A 14,710-nucleotide genomic window follows, 5' to 3' on the forward strand; every position below is an offset into this window, starting at 1 on the left:
TCTAGAGCATGGGGTGTCTGTGGTGCTGACTGGAAGACAATGGAAGTCTTAGATGACTGTTTCCAAGGGATGGTGAGCCCAGTCTCAGTGTTCTGATGGCACATTGCCTTCCTAGTTTGGCTCTGAGTCACCCTGCTCCCAGGCAGAAAAGGCTGTGGATATTGCGTCTTGAGGATGTGATAGAGAGTTTAGACATGGCAGAGAGAACGTGATCACAGAATGCAGGCCAGGGAAATACCATGGCCCACAGTGTTGGTGGTTGGTGTTAGTTTGGTTTGATTTTTGCTTTTGTGTTTGGAGACAAGGACTCAGGTATTCAGAGCTAGCCTCACATTCACATTGTAGCTCAGGCTGACCTCACACTCCCCATCCTCTTGTCTCTACCTCAAGACACTGGGATTATTGGATGCTCTGTCTAGTGCTAGTGACTGGACCTAGGACTCACTACATGGCAGACAAACGCTGCCAACTGGACTACAGCTTCAGCGCCTTCATGCCTGTTGTCACTCAACACAGTCATACCTGCTCTCCTGTATTGCGTGGATCCAGGTTTTATTAGGCTTGGAGAGTGAGTTCCCGACTGGAACCCACACATCCAGTTGTGCCTCCCAGTATTCACTTCCTGTTCAGCAGAGTGGGGACCTTAGGTAGCATCAGCCTCTGATGTAGCACCTTCCTCTGTGCACGCCAGGAAATCATTCCTTCTGAACCTCCCTAAGCCAGGGTCTGAACCTCTTAGAGTCCTGTCTCTTACCCTGCTGCTTTTGTCAGAGGATGGCCTGGGGGACCTGAGACCTGTCTGCATAAAACACATAGACTCTCCTTTGTGTTAGGATTCTTTCTGTCTGTAAACACTCAGCAGGATGCTTGACTTCTGAATTTCCTGCTGTTTAAGTTTTGCTGGCAATTAAGTAATTTGCTACACATAAGGATTCCTGATCCACCTGTGTTAGTTTTGCTATGTTTGATGGCAAATCTAACCTGGGATAACTAAAGTAAATTTAAGATTTACACCAGATTTGAAAGATTCCTGAGCAGACAAATACTTGTTTCTCACCAGATCTTAAAAATAGCCTTGGGTTACAAATATAATATTAAAATCTGAAAAGTTTTTGTGAGTTCAATACTAACTTGCTCTACATAGCAAGTTCCAGGACAGCCAGAGCTACATATAGAACTCCTCAGGCTGTACCGAATTTCATCTGAATTTAGTAGATTATGTCAACCCCTGATAGTTCCTAAATTTAGAATTCATGTTAAAAGTGCAGATTCTGCCAAGGAATAGCCTCAGAGTGGTGAGGGGTTCTGAGAGAAGGGTTTCTGAGAGACACAAAAACAAACCACTGGAAGTGAAGTCGTGGGTCAAAGCTGGCGACCTATGTTCTGCTGGAGACAGGTTCGAAACCGGTTTTCTCAATATTCTATATCTTCTCTCTCTCTCTCTCTCTCTCTCTCTCTCTCTCTCTCTCTCTCTCTCTCTCTCTCTCTCTCTCTCTGGAAATCTCTAGACAGCTCTCTAGGTTTTCTTTTCATTATGCTATGAATCAGCATCCCGTGACCCCAACTCTTAATTCTTAGGGAAGGACAAGAACATACTTTCTTTTAACATTGAAAAAGAGTTCAGAGATCCTCCTGCCTCTGAGAAGCAGACTTACTGTGTCCCAGGCTAACTCTGAGCTCAGGAATCTGCATACCATTGTCTCTTGCTGACAACCTGGCCTATAGTGTAGCTGCCTTTGTTTCTTCATCTTTGGAACGACCCTCATATAACCCATGTTATCCTTAATTTCTACATAGTTGAGACATTATATTTTCTCAAACTCATCTGTTTAGAGTTTTTTTCCACAGCCTACTTGGCAGTCCTGAAGTACTGTCTTTACCATTCTGCTAAGGCATTAGCTATACCTGTGCTCCTGGGGCTCATGCTGTCTCAGATCCTAAAGGAGTCATTGAGGTTAGCAGAAGACATTGCTCAAAGGACTGTGGAAATATGTGCATTGTTATACAAAGAATCCTATTGCCATGGCAGTCCACACTGCTGATTCTCTCCTAGGAGCAGGAACCGTGTCATTCTGTCCCCATTAAGGTCATGCCAGACTCTGAAGAATTCCACACCAACCTAGAAGTACAGATTCCAAAAATAAACCCATTTGCAGCTCCAAAGGAGTGGAGTCCCTGCAGCCCTGACAGTGGTCCATGACAGCAAGAAGTACCAAGGTCAACTGGGGAAAGGAGTCCATATATTTCATGGGTGGCCCAGAAAGGAAGAGCAAATTGAAGGTGGGACTGCAGACTGAAAGACAGAGGTACAGACCTGAGGAGTCACGTGCTCCTCCTCTTAATTCTGCATGTGACACTGCATGAAGGGTCCCTGCCACATCTGCTGATGCCGGGCTCAACCACATCTTTAAGTGATGGCACCTTCCCATCTGAAACTGATTCCTGACTACAGTTCTGTCCTCAGGAGGCATGGCAGGTCCTCTGATTATTCATCTCTTTTATGTGTTGATTCCGGTTCCCTTATCTTGGACTCTGTCCTTCCTGGTTTCTGTTGAAAGGTCTCACAATTGACCCTTGTGGACAGCCATGCAGGGAGAAGGCAAGAAATTGTCTCACTGAGAGATCCAAATTCCCTGGTCTCCTCTGCCAGGTACTTCTTCCCCACTGATAAACATCAGGGAAGATGTCCTGTAGGAATGTTCTGGAAAGATGCCCATTTCTTATTAGATTTATTTGTTTCCAGGGACTGGGTAGATGCCTCAATTGGTATGATGCCTTGCCTCAAAACTCACACACACACACACACACACACACACACACACACACAAACACAAACAGACACACAGATACACTCGCACAATTCTGTGCATGTGTATATTTATTTCCTTTCCTCTCTCACCAACCCTGTCAGACACAGAGATACCAGAGACCTACATGAGTATGCTAAGGTGTTTATTGATTAGAAAAGATCTAAAGCTAAATTAAAGAGATTTGGGGAACTAGTTTCATGAGAACAGAGGCTGAAGTCAGCGCAGACAGAGGAGCTGGTTCTTCATCATTATGACAATGTCCTTGGCAGTAGCAGCTGAGCTGAGGGACAAAGTGCTGGCACTGGAGCTAAAATGTCCTGTCCAGGTGCACCGGAACCACTGGGTACCTGCGACTGTCCTGTGGAGATCTGTTGTTACAGCCAACTGAGTAGAAATTCTCCAATGTTGTACTTTGGTATCTGCACCGGGTATAATCGACTCCTATCAAGGTGAGTCTACAGACAGTTACAGGAACCCGAGATGAACTTTCATGACAATTTGTACTTATCCCATCTCTGCAGGTGGTACTTGGATTGCCACACACACTGACAACATCAGCAAAGGTTGTATGAAGGAAAGTATTTTGGTCCTTACAGGTTCCTGTAAAACTGTTAACGACACGCATTGCATCATCACATCGGGCATAGGATCTTTTATAGATATGTTGGATCTCAAACAACTGTGAACGGGTTGGTGGCTGGCATGATGCTAGCATTAGGACAAGTCCCAGCAGAAGCAGAAGACAAAGTCTGGACTCAGTCAGCTTCAGACCCATGTTTCCTGTGAGAACAGAAGAGAAGTGACTACTCCTTCCTTGGACTAGTTTCCCTATCTCTCCCTTAAAGCCCTCTGTTGTCACTGGAGCCACTTCTCAGGGACACTGCCCCATCACTGCCCCGCCTGTCCCAGGCCTAGACAGGCAGTGTCTTACCCAGTCTGCGTTGTAGCTCCTGTGGAACTGAGTGCTGCTTGTCCTGGAAATCAGGGATAATGGGTGAGCTGCCCTTGGGCCATAGATATAGGGCAGGCTCTGTGGGTGGAGCTGGTGGCTCAGAGTCTTCAACATGCAGAACCCACAGATTGGTACATTGCCTGCTTGTGCAAACAGCCTTCGGGTTCCTCACTTGCCGAAGCCATGGTGCTGCTGGCTGCATTGTAAGGGGTGAAATTCAAAGTCCTCTTGTGCAGCGATGTTTGCAGTTCCATTCTGAACTCTACATAGAATTCTCTGCATTGCCTGTTGACTGGCTGCAGACATTATTTTCAGTAATGGGCAGACGAAGTTTTCTCTTAGTCTGGCTACACACTTAGAAACAAAGCGTTAGGAAGCCAGAGTCATAAGAGATATTTACATTTCTGTCCTTCATGTTTAGGATTATATGGCATTGGCGTGTGCAGAGATGGATCAGTGGTTAAGACCACTTGATGCTCTTCCAGAAAACCCAAGTTTTCTTTCAGCATTTGGCTGGGTGGCTTACCAATGCCTGAAACTCCATTGAGGGCATCTGATATCTTACAATAGTATCTGTTGGCGTGTACACACACATGAACACAGACACAGAGACACATATGTAAAACTAAGTCTTAGACATCTGTGAGAAGTCAGTGGTTAAGAGAACTCATTTTCCAGATCTTTCCCTTTTAAAGGTTCACAGTTTGTCACATAAAAGTCACAATTGCAGATAACTCCATCTCTGGGACACATGTTTGGGTTTGTTAGTACCTGTATATGTATGACACACGTGAGTGCTGACACATGTGAAAGTTAAAATAATAAACTTTAAAATTTTCATTTACAAACAATTAAAAAGGTCAGGTTTCTCATTTCAGGACCCAAAAACGTTGAGCCTGGAAATTACCCCATTTTTCTGACCTAAGGAGATAACAGGCACTGTAACCTTTGGGCTGGGGTCCTGGATTGCACAGGAAGGAGGAAAAACGGGAGGCCATTAGCCTTCTCTCCTTCTTGGTTGTGTATGCAATGGGACTTGCTGCCTCAAGTTCCCATCATCAGAGGTGCCCAGAGGGAATCCTGACAGTAATGAGTGCATTAGTATATTAGTTACACTTATGGCTGGGGGGAGGGTCAGACAACACAAGCAATCAGTATTGAGTTGGCAGAGAAGTAAGGAGACAGGGAGGTATGTAAGCAGAAGGGGTAAGGATGAGACTGATGAAGCCACAGTCGAACATTCAAGCCCAAGTACAGGTGGCCAGGTTCCTCATTTCAGGACCCAAAACCGTTGAGCCTGGAAATTACCCCATTTTTCTGACCTAAGGAGATAACAGGCACTGTAACCTTAGGGGTTCCAACCGCTTAGGGTCAAGGATGGGCCTGGTTCTGCCCACAGTTCTCAGAAAACTGCAGAATGTACATGACCAAGAATCAAGCTGAGGAGGAACAGGTTTATTCAGCTTATATTTGCACCTTGCTGTTCCTCACCAAAGAAATTCAGGACTGGAACTCAGCAGGTCATGAAGCAGGAGCTCATACAGAGGCCATGTAGGGATGTTTCTCATTGGCTTGTTCCTCCTGGTTTGTTCAGCTTGCTTTCTTATAGAACCCAGGTTTACAGGCCAAAGATGGCATCACCCACAATGGGCTGGGCCCTCCCCCCTTGATCAGTAGTTGACAATATGCCTTACAGCTAAATCTCATGGAGGTATTTAAAAAGGAAGGCTCCTTTCTCTGTGAGAACTCCAGCTTGTGTCAAGTTGACACAAAACCAGTCAATACATTCAGGAGTCCTGTTTGTGGAGAACCTGAGGTCACACTTAACTCCCAGTCAACAGATTCTTTTAGAATGATGTTCCTTAAGCGTTCCTGTGTGTGCTGAGTAGAGAGTATTGTTCCAGCCTCTGTTCTTCTCTCTGTGTTGACGCCCCACATTTCTCCCTCCAGTCTGTTTCTCTACCATGTAGGGGGCTTATTCCTGAGTATTCAGTGCCAATTTTCCTGCTTGTCTTAAGCCATGACCCCCAACAGTCTTGGGGATTCTTGTTTCTGGGAGGAGGGAGCTCCTCACCCTGAGCTAGTCCATCTAAAATGGGCTCCAGACTTTTCCTTCTTCTGCTTTGCAAGTTTCCCGATAGACTTTGCTATTACAACTTGAGATATTGGGATATCAATAACCTCGCTGAGAGAGCTGTTACCTAATATTTCCAGCTTATCCCCTGGAGGTTGTAGTAGACAGACTTGACTGTCCTCCACCATCTTTGCTCTTGAATTTACTGGTTTGGGTGGCTGATGGTTATGGTTAATCGAGAGAATGACTGGTTTTCTTTATGAAATATGATGCAGCAGTAGTAGTGTTGCATGTGTTTTGTAGGAGAATATTGTGTCTGCAACTTGGTTTCTGCCTCAGTTGTCTCGAAAAAAGAAAACTCTTCGAAGTTAAAACATGCATATAAATTGAGAGCTTTAGCAAAGATTATATATATACATAAATACATATATATAATTTCAATTGAGAAGTTTTAATATTAATCAAAGACTTATTTTCCTTTGAAACTGGCCCTATGAAGCCCCAACTGATGCTAAACTCCCTGTGAATCTGAGACAATGTTGAACTCCTGATCCTCTGGCTCCACTTCCCCAGTGTTGTGCTCATAGGTGCTGCCACCACCCTCCAGTGGGACAGAGGACTTCTAAGACCCTTATCAAGTTCTCACTTGCAGATCCATCTTATAACATTCCAAAAGCATGAGAATGCACAGGAGCATGTGTGATATCATCATCTCAAGCTTTTCAGACAAAGTGGGGCGACACCTGTGGACTTTGCCTCTGTAAGGGTGATAGCAAATCCATAGCAAATTAAACCCGAAGAGAAGTTCAGCAGGGCAGGTGCTGTACACTAGGTGCTGGATAAATGTTAATGGTAACTTTTGTTTTGCTCAGTTATGTTTGTTTGGGACAAGGTCTCACTCGATAGACCAGTCTGGCCTGGAAGTCACTGAGATCTCCTGTCCTGCCTCCTATGCTGGGACTGAGAGCATGTGTCACCCTCCAAGCATGAAGGTGACTGTTTAGACACAAGTGAAATGGCAATAAACCACAGTCAGTACAGACAGTGTAGATCATGCTGGATTAAGCCAGTCTCCTGCCATGACTGGAAGAATTAGAAAAGGAGAGAATACTTTCACCCCAGCAAAGCAGTTGACAGAGTCCTTCAGTGTATTGGTACTTCCATTGATAACGCGGATCTTGAAATGGAGAGGTAAAGCGGGTGGTAGGGTGCTTGGCTAACATGTGCAGACCACCATGTTCAATTTTCCTGCAATCACAGTTTTTGGGAGGTAGTCAGGTGATAAAAAATTAAAGTTGTCTTCTGACAAACATCAATTACAAGGCCAGCCTAGAATATATGAGAGACCCAGTCTCAACAAATCCAAATACAACAGAAACTACATTTTATGATGTGATGACAGTTTTCTTCTCAATCCTGGCTTGGTTATAATCTTACCAGACAATCTTTGCAGATAGACCCTCCTTCTCTGTTGGCATATATTTTTCAAAACATTTTTAATAAGGGTTCAACCTTCCCTCTAGCCCACCACATGCCAGATGTAGAGGGAAAAAATTGGTTTGGATACCAGGGAAGTGGACCTGTTCAGAAACTGTACTTTAGGGTGATTCCAACCTTCCTTGTTCTCAGTCTAGTCCTCTAGCAAACATCAAACACGAATCAATAGCTATGTCCAGTGTACTCAGCAGACACCACACGTGAATCAGCAAGGGAAGTTCAATCAGGAAGAAACTGTAAATCTCACCTATGGGCCCGCAGGAATCTCATGGGAAGTTCTTCGGTGAGTTTTTCTATAAAATAACGACAGGTGAAGCTCAGCAATACAATGTAAGGTGACCTACACATGCATGGCCTCAGCGAAGACTAGCAAGGCAGAGCAAAGCAAACCAATGCTCGGGCTCCCAGTGTCGGTAGGGTCTTATTTATATTCTCCCTAAACACCAGACATCTTTTCACACATTTGCTACAGCAAAACATCCTATCATCTCTCTGCTCCAGACAAACATCATTATAACCTGAGTCTCCAAGAAAACCTAAACTTCCACTTTAGTCTACCTGATTTAGGTTCCAGATTCCTGTTTCCTGAATGAATTGGGTTGGAACATTTAATTGTAGCAGAATCAGGAACAGTTTTCTAAGAAAAGATATTTTCAAGGAGAAATCATGCCAAAGCAAACCGCTCAAGGTACCACAGATGGAAGAATGGGGCTTTCCTGACCAGAATTCTACAAGCCTTGCAGTTCGTGGTGAGACGTCCATGCGAGGTGAAGAAGGAGGTTAAGAATGAGGTGAAGAAGGAGGTGAAGAATGAGGTGAAGAAGGAGGTGAAGAATGAGGTGAAGAATGAAACTTCACTACTATACTCGAAGTCACCGGGTCAAAACTTTCAGAGTCTGACTTTGTGGTTTCTTGTTCTTTCTTTTTGTTTAATGTTTTTTTTTGGGGGGGTAGGGGAATAAAAGACTAGCATTTCCAACTTGGAATGGGCATAAATAATAATTTCCTGAACAGCAATGTTTATGGTGAGCTCAAATCCACAGACACAGCCTACTCTGATGGCTCTTAGTCATGGTTCACAAGATTTTAAAACAGAGAATCCAAAGATGCTCTCTTAGTAAACGTTTTATTATTTAAATGTGTGTGATTTGGTGACACCCCTGTTCACCTCACTTTAATTCAATGTGCACAGATATTTACCATCAAGCTCATGCTCTCCACCAGGTGTCACTGTCACCATGAGATTGGGGCACTCGAAGAGGACTGTCTATTACTAGGCTGTGTGTCAAAGTTTAACCCTTACCCATTTTCTGCATACCACCCTGAGATAAACCAAATTTAAATGCTTGTTTGCACTAAAGTGGCTGCTGACAAATTTATCTGAACAGATTGAACTAGAAGCCATGTGAGATCTTAAATTTGTTTTTTCAGTTTTAATACAAATGCCTGACTGTGCTCAATCATCAAGCTGCATGCGTGAGAAACTGGCCAGCCCAAACAGAGTATTAATCAGTAGCAAATGGAACTTAAAGGAGTCCACTAAGTGTTCCTTATAAGGTAGTCTGAGTATTTACTGTAAAACTGATGTAGGGCCTTGATCTTTAGGGGGCAGGACCACCAGCCAACACCTGCAGATTTGTTTTGTGTGTGGTCAGAAGGAACTTTTGACATTCAGTTCTGCTAGATCCAAACTGAATGAAGAAATGAACTTTTTTCTTTCTCTCATTTTGTTTTTTTGTAAGAAGTAAGAAAAAGATTTCAATTTGATTCTTCTAGAGGGGAAAGTACTTGAAAGTAGGTCTTCATTTTGCAGTCATCATCTGCACGAATTCTTCATAGTTGACTTGTCCATCCCCATCAGTATCTGCTTCTCTGATCATTGCATCTACTTCTTCATCTGTGAGCTTTTCTCCTAAGGTTGTCATGACGTGGCGGAGCTCTGCCGTGCTGATGTAACCACTTCCATCCTTGTCAAAGACTCGGAACGCCTCACAGATTTCTTTTTCGCTCTCTGTCTCTTTCATTTTTCTAGCCATCATAGTCAAGAACTCCGGGAACTCAATAGTGCCGTTCCCATCGGCATCTACTTCGTTGATCATCTCCTGTAGTTCAGCTTCTGTTGGGTTCTTACCCAGTAACCGCATGGCTGTCCCCAGCTCCTGTGTTGTGATGGCGCCATCACCATCTTTATCAAATAGGGAGAAAGCTTCCTTGAATTCAGCAACCTGTTCTTCGGTCAGCTGATCAGCCATGGCGCTAACAAAGGAAGGAAGAGCAGATCAGGCCAGGGTGGCTCCACCAACGCAGGGGATGTGACCAACTAGGTGCCTCCTCTGCTGCTGCTACAAGATTCCATTGTGCTGTTCTCAGGCGCCGCCCGATGACGAGTAACGGCACCACGGACACGAGACTCCCAGCTCCACTCCTGGTTTATTCTTCTGACCCGTATAAGAGTAGTATGTTTATGGAGAGGTTTTCATGGGACGATAAACAAACATAGCTTTAGGCAGAGCTACTCAGAAACTCTTTAGCAAAGAAGCAAAGCATTCGTGGCTTTTACAAGGATGAGTTCTACTGGGTGGCACACGGAGCTCTGGGTTGGGCCTAGAGAGGAAAAAGCAGTGGTAAGCCTAGGGTTAGATTCGATTGGTGGAGGATGCAAACGTACATGGAATCTCTTTCACAGGGATAGATTCTGTTTGGTAAAGGTAAAGCCTAGCATTAGAGCCTAACAATGCTTAGAATGTTGAGGGTTCAGGAGGAGACTGGGTCCCCTAAATAAATAGCAAAGGGTCACCTGGTCACTTGACCACTTTCTTGCTGGCCTTCCAGGTGCGCAGGCATCATTCATTTCCTCCCTTTGAAGGAAGCAGGCGCGGGTAGTTGACAGCCCTGGGTTCTGCACCCTTCCTCTAAGCTGTGCTCCTACCCTTTGTGGCTCTTTTGTGTAGAGTGGAGAGTCTGGTTCATTTGCATAATGGAGGCTTTTTGAGCATTCACTGTTACACTTAGTTCTAAATATAACTTTGTGCATCTCTTGTCTAGTGAGAACAGTATGCTCCACCCAGAAGGGTGTGTACTCCAGTAAGCTGTGGTACCCTCAGATGCATGCCACATTCCCTGAGATCCTGTACTGGAATGTGAGCCAGTGTTAGCCAGAATGGGAGTTTCCTGTCTGCCCTTATTCTAGTGTTTGTTTGTTCTACACACTTCTATGTAGGAATTTATATAAGGACTTCCAGGGTTTACTCTCCTCCCTACTCTCCTGCCTCAACTCCTTCCTGAGATATGTGTTCATAGAAATCATTCAAGAAACTAAAGAACAGTACTTAGGCTTCTGTGACTTCTTTCAATCAGGAAAACTCTCCTTCCCTCTATCTATCTTCTTGAGGAAGGTCTGCATCCCATGTGTTCAGATCTGTCTGGGACACTGCCATCAAGTTCAGTTTAAAACTACAGTAGTCTCTAAGATAAATCCTACCAGGAGGCTAAAAAAACAAAATACCAAACGGAAACAAAAAGGATCCAAGCAAGAGTAACATCATTTCACCAACCAATGGCCCCAGACAGGGCAAAGCTCAGAAAACGCGTGGTGGTGTATCCCAAGAGTGCTGGTATTACATAGCCAGTGTCTGGACATAAGGCTATTGGCTAAATATTATTTTTAAAGTATTTTGAAATTGTCCTGATATGTTGACCCAGAATCATCATCTCCTTTTGAGCAACAAGCAGATTTCCCTTTGCCCTGCATATCTAATGCGCTTGTGTTTTGAAAAGCAATTGCTACCAAAAAAGCTGTCATTGTACATCTGGGCTCTGTTGATGGTACTAGCATAGGAGACCACAGAGGAGGTAGTGAATCCTCCTGGTCTGGCACAATATAGGCAGTGATTCCAAGGCTAACAATATAGGATACTAGATGGGTGTGGCTTTGGGCTTGTGTCTGAGAAGCTCTAAGGGAAATGCCATAAGCAGAAGTAATGGAAAAGTCAGAAGAGGAATCTTAAGATCAGTATGTGGCTTAATAAGTCTCTTCCCAACAACAGACAAGGATATCAAAGACCACCTGACCAAAATCCCATTCCTCACTGGGCTTCAACCTCTAATCCCAGAACTCAGGAGGCAAAAGCAGGTAGATCTGTGAGTTTAGGGTAAGGGTTGCATGAAAAAGCAAACGAATAAACAAATCACCTTTCACAGTTAGAGTTGGCTTTGTGAATGATGACATATTACCTCCCATTGTACCTGTGGGACAGTAGGAAAGACTTCTGAAAATGGAGGGTCAGTATCTATAAGGTTGTGCTACCCTCCATTTTGAGAGGACCCAAGCTCCCCTGTCAGAGATTTAGACGTCAGGAGTTATAGTAACCAGCCTCCTCCTCAGGATGCCTCAGTCCTGTGAGTAGTCATGGTACCAGGGGTCTGACCTCTTTATCTCCCTCCCTCTGACAGTGTAGTCTTCCTCCAGACCCAGTTGTTGAACACCATAAGTCAGTTTCAAATGCTGTGTCTATGGAGACTGTTGTGTCAGAAGAGTATCCTCATGGAAAGAGATCTACATTAGAAAATATCCTGAAGGCCTCAGCTATCTCATTGACAAAAGACAGGTTTTTTTTTATATCTCTTTCCTGAATGAATTTTAGCACAGTTCTAAGTTTCTTAACACATACCTCATAGAAACAAGGTCATCTGTCACCATATCTGTGGGTCCCTGTTGAGTTACTGTAACCCCAAGCAATTGTCTCCTGACCTGGTGAGTCTAGACTCTGGACAGATAAGGGGATTTTGAGCAAACAATTTGTTTTCATGTCTGCTGGCTTCTTCAAAAAGCCACTGTTTATCTTTAAGGATACAACCAAGGACAGGTCCTTCTATCTTTTGGCTGAGCCTCCATCTTTTGTTGGCTAGTGTTGAAGTCAGATACTTTTTTTTTTTAAAGACAGGGTCTCACTATGTAGGCCTGGCTGGTGTTGAACTCACAGAGTTACACCAACCTCTTCCATTTGAGTGCTGGTATTAGAGGTGTGTACCACAACATTCTGTTATTTATTTTCCTTTAGATAATCAGCATCAAATTAACCCCAACCCTTATGTGTTATTGGTTGTTCACAAGAATTAAAACAAATACCCAGGGAAGAAATGAGGGATGGGGTGGGGGATTCAGAGTGGGAGGAAGCACCTTTGTGCAGATCTCTTAAGCATGCTTGATGAGGTCTTTCTCCAGCTCTGACGTCCCTGGTGAACCAATCACAGCCTGCCTCCGGCTTAGAAACACTAGTTAAAAAACCCAAAACTTCCGGGGTCACTCATTCCAAGCCAGACTTTGAAACAACCATTAGCATTCTCTCTCCAAGAACCGTGCCCTACTATCACTTCCCCAGGACTGGGATGCAGGTGCTCCAGATATACCTGAAGCTACTTGTTCCTGCTCCTTGGTAAACAATGTATGCCCACAACCTTGATGAGGGAATGGTAGTTAATGCTGAGACTCATAACTGGTGAAAGTGCCAAGTAGAAATGACTCAGGTTGTGGGTGGGTCATCTAAGACTGAGAGAACACCTTAGAAGAAAGAACCAAATGGAAAAGCAGGTGAATGAAACCAAGAGCTGAATACTAGATATAACAGCTGTTGTAGACATCAGCTCTCATCAGATAGGATTATCTTTCCCCAAAATCAAGCCAGTCAACATGCCATCATGATACAGTCAATATACTAAATAACATGAATGTGAGTCAAGATCTAAAGAGTCCTATCAGACCAAAGCACTAGATTACATTAAGATAAAGACCAAATTTCACAGGGACAAATGTTTTCCCTTGGAGACAGAAAACAGTACCCAAGTTTAAAAGTAGCATTGGGTACTAGTCTTCCTTGGCCTTGAGTGCTTACTTAGTTAGACTTTGGGTATTCAAGAGTGAGAGGGCCCCTCCCTGTTCGAGAGACAGCCACATCTTGTCATGCAGTGCCAGGCTCGTCCCTTAGACAAGATGGTGAAGGTCAGTATGAACTGATTTGACCATATTGGGCACCTGGTTACCAGGGCTGCCTTCTGCTCTGTATCTGACAAAGTAGAAATTGTTGCCAACCATGACCCCTTCATTGACTACATGGTCTTCATGTTCCAGTATGACTCTATCCATGGCAAATACAAGGGCATATCAAGGCTGAGAATGGAAGCTTGTCATCTACAGGAAGCCCATTACTATCTTCCAGGAGCAAGATCCTGCTAACATCACATGGGGTGATGCTGGTGCTGAATATGTCGTGGAGTCTACTGGCATCTTCACCACCATGGAGAAGCCCGGGGCCCACTTGAGGGGTTGGGCCAAAAGGTCATCATCTCTGCCCGTTAGGCCAGTGTCCCCATGTTTGTGATGGGTGTGAAACATGAGAAATATGACAACTCACTCAAGATTGTCAGCAATGTATCCTGCACCACCAACTACTTAGCCCTCCTGCTAAGGTCATTCATGACAACTTTGACAACATGGAAGGGCTCATGATCACAGTTCATGCCATCACTGCTACTCAGAAGACTATGGATGGCCACACTGGAAAGCTGTGGCATGATGGCTGTGTTGAAGCCCAGATCATTCTCCCTGCATCCACTGATACTGCTAAGGCTGTCGGCAAGGTCCTCCCAGAGCTGAATGGGAAGATCACTGGCATGGCCTTCTGTCTTCCTACTTACGAAGAATCCATTGTAAATCTGACATTCTGCATGGAGAAATCTGCCAAGTATGATGACATCAAGAAGATGGTGAAGCAGGCAGCAGAAGTCACACTAAAGGGAATCCTCGGCTGAGGACCAGGTTGTCTCTTGTGACTTCAATAACTACTCTTCCACCTTTGATGCTGGTGCTGGAATTGCTCTTAATGACAACTTTGTGAATCTTGTTTTCTGCTATGGCAATGACTATGGCTATAGAAACAGGGTAGTGGACCTCATGACCTCCATAGCCTATAAAGTATAAGAAAACATGGACTACTTATTCCCCACACCAACAAACACTAAGAGCAAAAGGGAGGCCCTCAGATGCTGAGGAGCCCCATCCAAACTAGTCCCCCTACACTGAGTATCTTCTTTACAATTTTCATCCCAGACCCCCATAATAACAAGAGGGGCCTAGGGATCCCTACCTACTCTCTTAAATATCCTCAATAAAGTTTCAATGCTGTGTCCCCATCCAAAAAAAAAAAAAAAAAAAAAAAAAAAAACCGATTGAGATACTTTCTTCATTCAGGAACTTAAAAATCCAGTGAGGGACAAACCAGGAAGCAAGAATGTGATCTGACATGAGGAACGTGTCTCCATATTGGAATTCAGGACCAGTCACAGCTGAGTGGACACCTAAAAGACAAGTGGTTGCTTGAC

The 14,710-nt window shown here is 44.2% G+C and overlaps 3 protein-coding genes across 3 annotated transcripts; 1 reads left to right on the forward strand and 2 right to left on the reverse strand.

The window, feature by feature from the left end:
- Positions 1-3,117: 3,117 nt before the first annotated feature.
- On the reverse strand, positions 3,118-3,585 carry LOC308428402 (ribonuclease 2B-like; the record flags this gene model as incomplete). Its single annotated transcript, XM_080926828.1, has 1 exon — positions 3,118-3,585. The coding sequence occupies one exon, from the start codon at positions 3,583-3,585 to the stop codon at positions 3,118-3,120; it is 468 nt and encodes a 155-aa protein (XP_080782954.1).
- Positions 3,586-9,135: 5,550 nt separating this feature from the next.
- Positions 9,136-9,585, reverse strand: LOC308428394 (calmodulin-like; the record flags this gene model as incomplete). The annotated part of the gene is made up of 1 exon (XM_080926817.1): positions 9,136-9,585. The coding sequence occupies one exon, from the start codon at positions 9,583-9,585 to the stop codon at positions 9,136-9,138; it is 450 nt and encodes a 149-aa protein (XP_080782943.1).
- A 4,237-nt stretch (positions 9,586-13,822) lies between these two features.
- LOC308428065 (glyceraldehyde-3-phosphate dehydrogenase-like) lies at positions 13,823-14,140 on the forward strand (the record flags this gene model as incomplete). Its single annotated transcript, XM_080926337.1, has 1 exon — positions 13,823-14,140. One exon carries the CDS (start codon positions 13,823-13,825, stop codon positions 14,138-14,140), a length of 318 nt encoding a protein of 105 aa, XP_080782463.1.
- Between the last annotated feature and the right edge of the window lie 570 nt (positions 14,141-14,710).

This window comes from Micromys minutus (assembly GCF_963924665.1).
Source record: "Micromys minutus genome assembly, chromosome: 12".
In the NCBI taxonomy this organism is placed as follows: domain Eukaryota; kingdom Metazoa; phylum Chordata; class Mammalia; order Rodentia; family Muridae; genus Micromys; species Micromys minutus.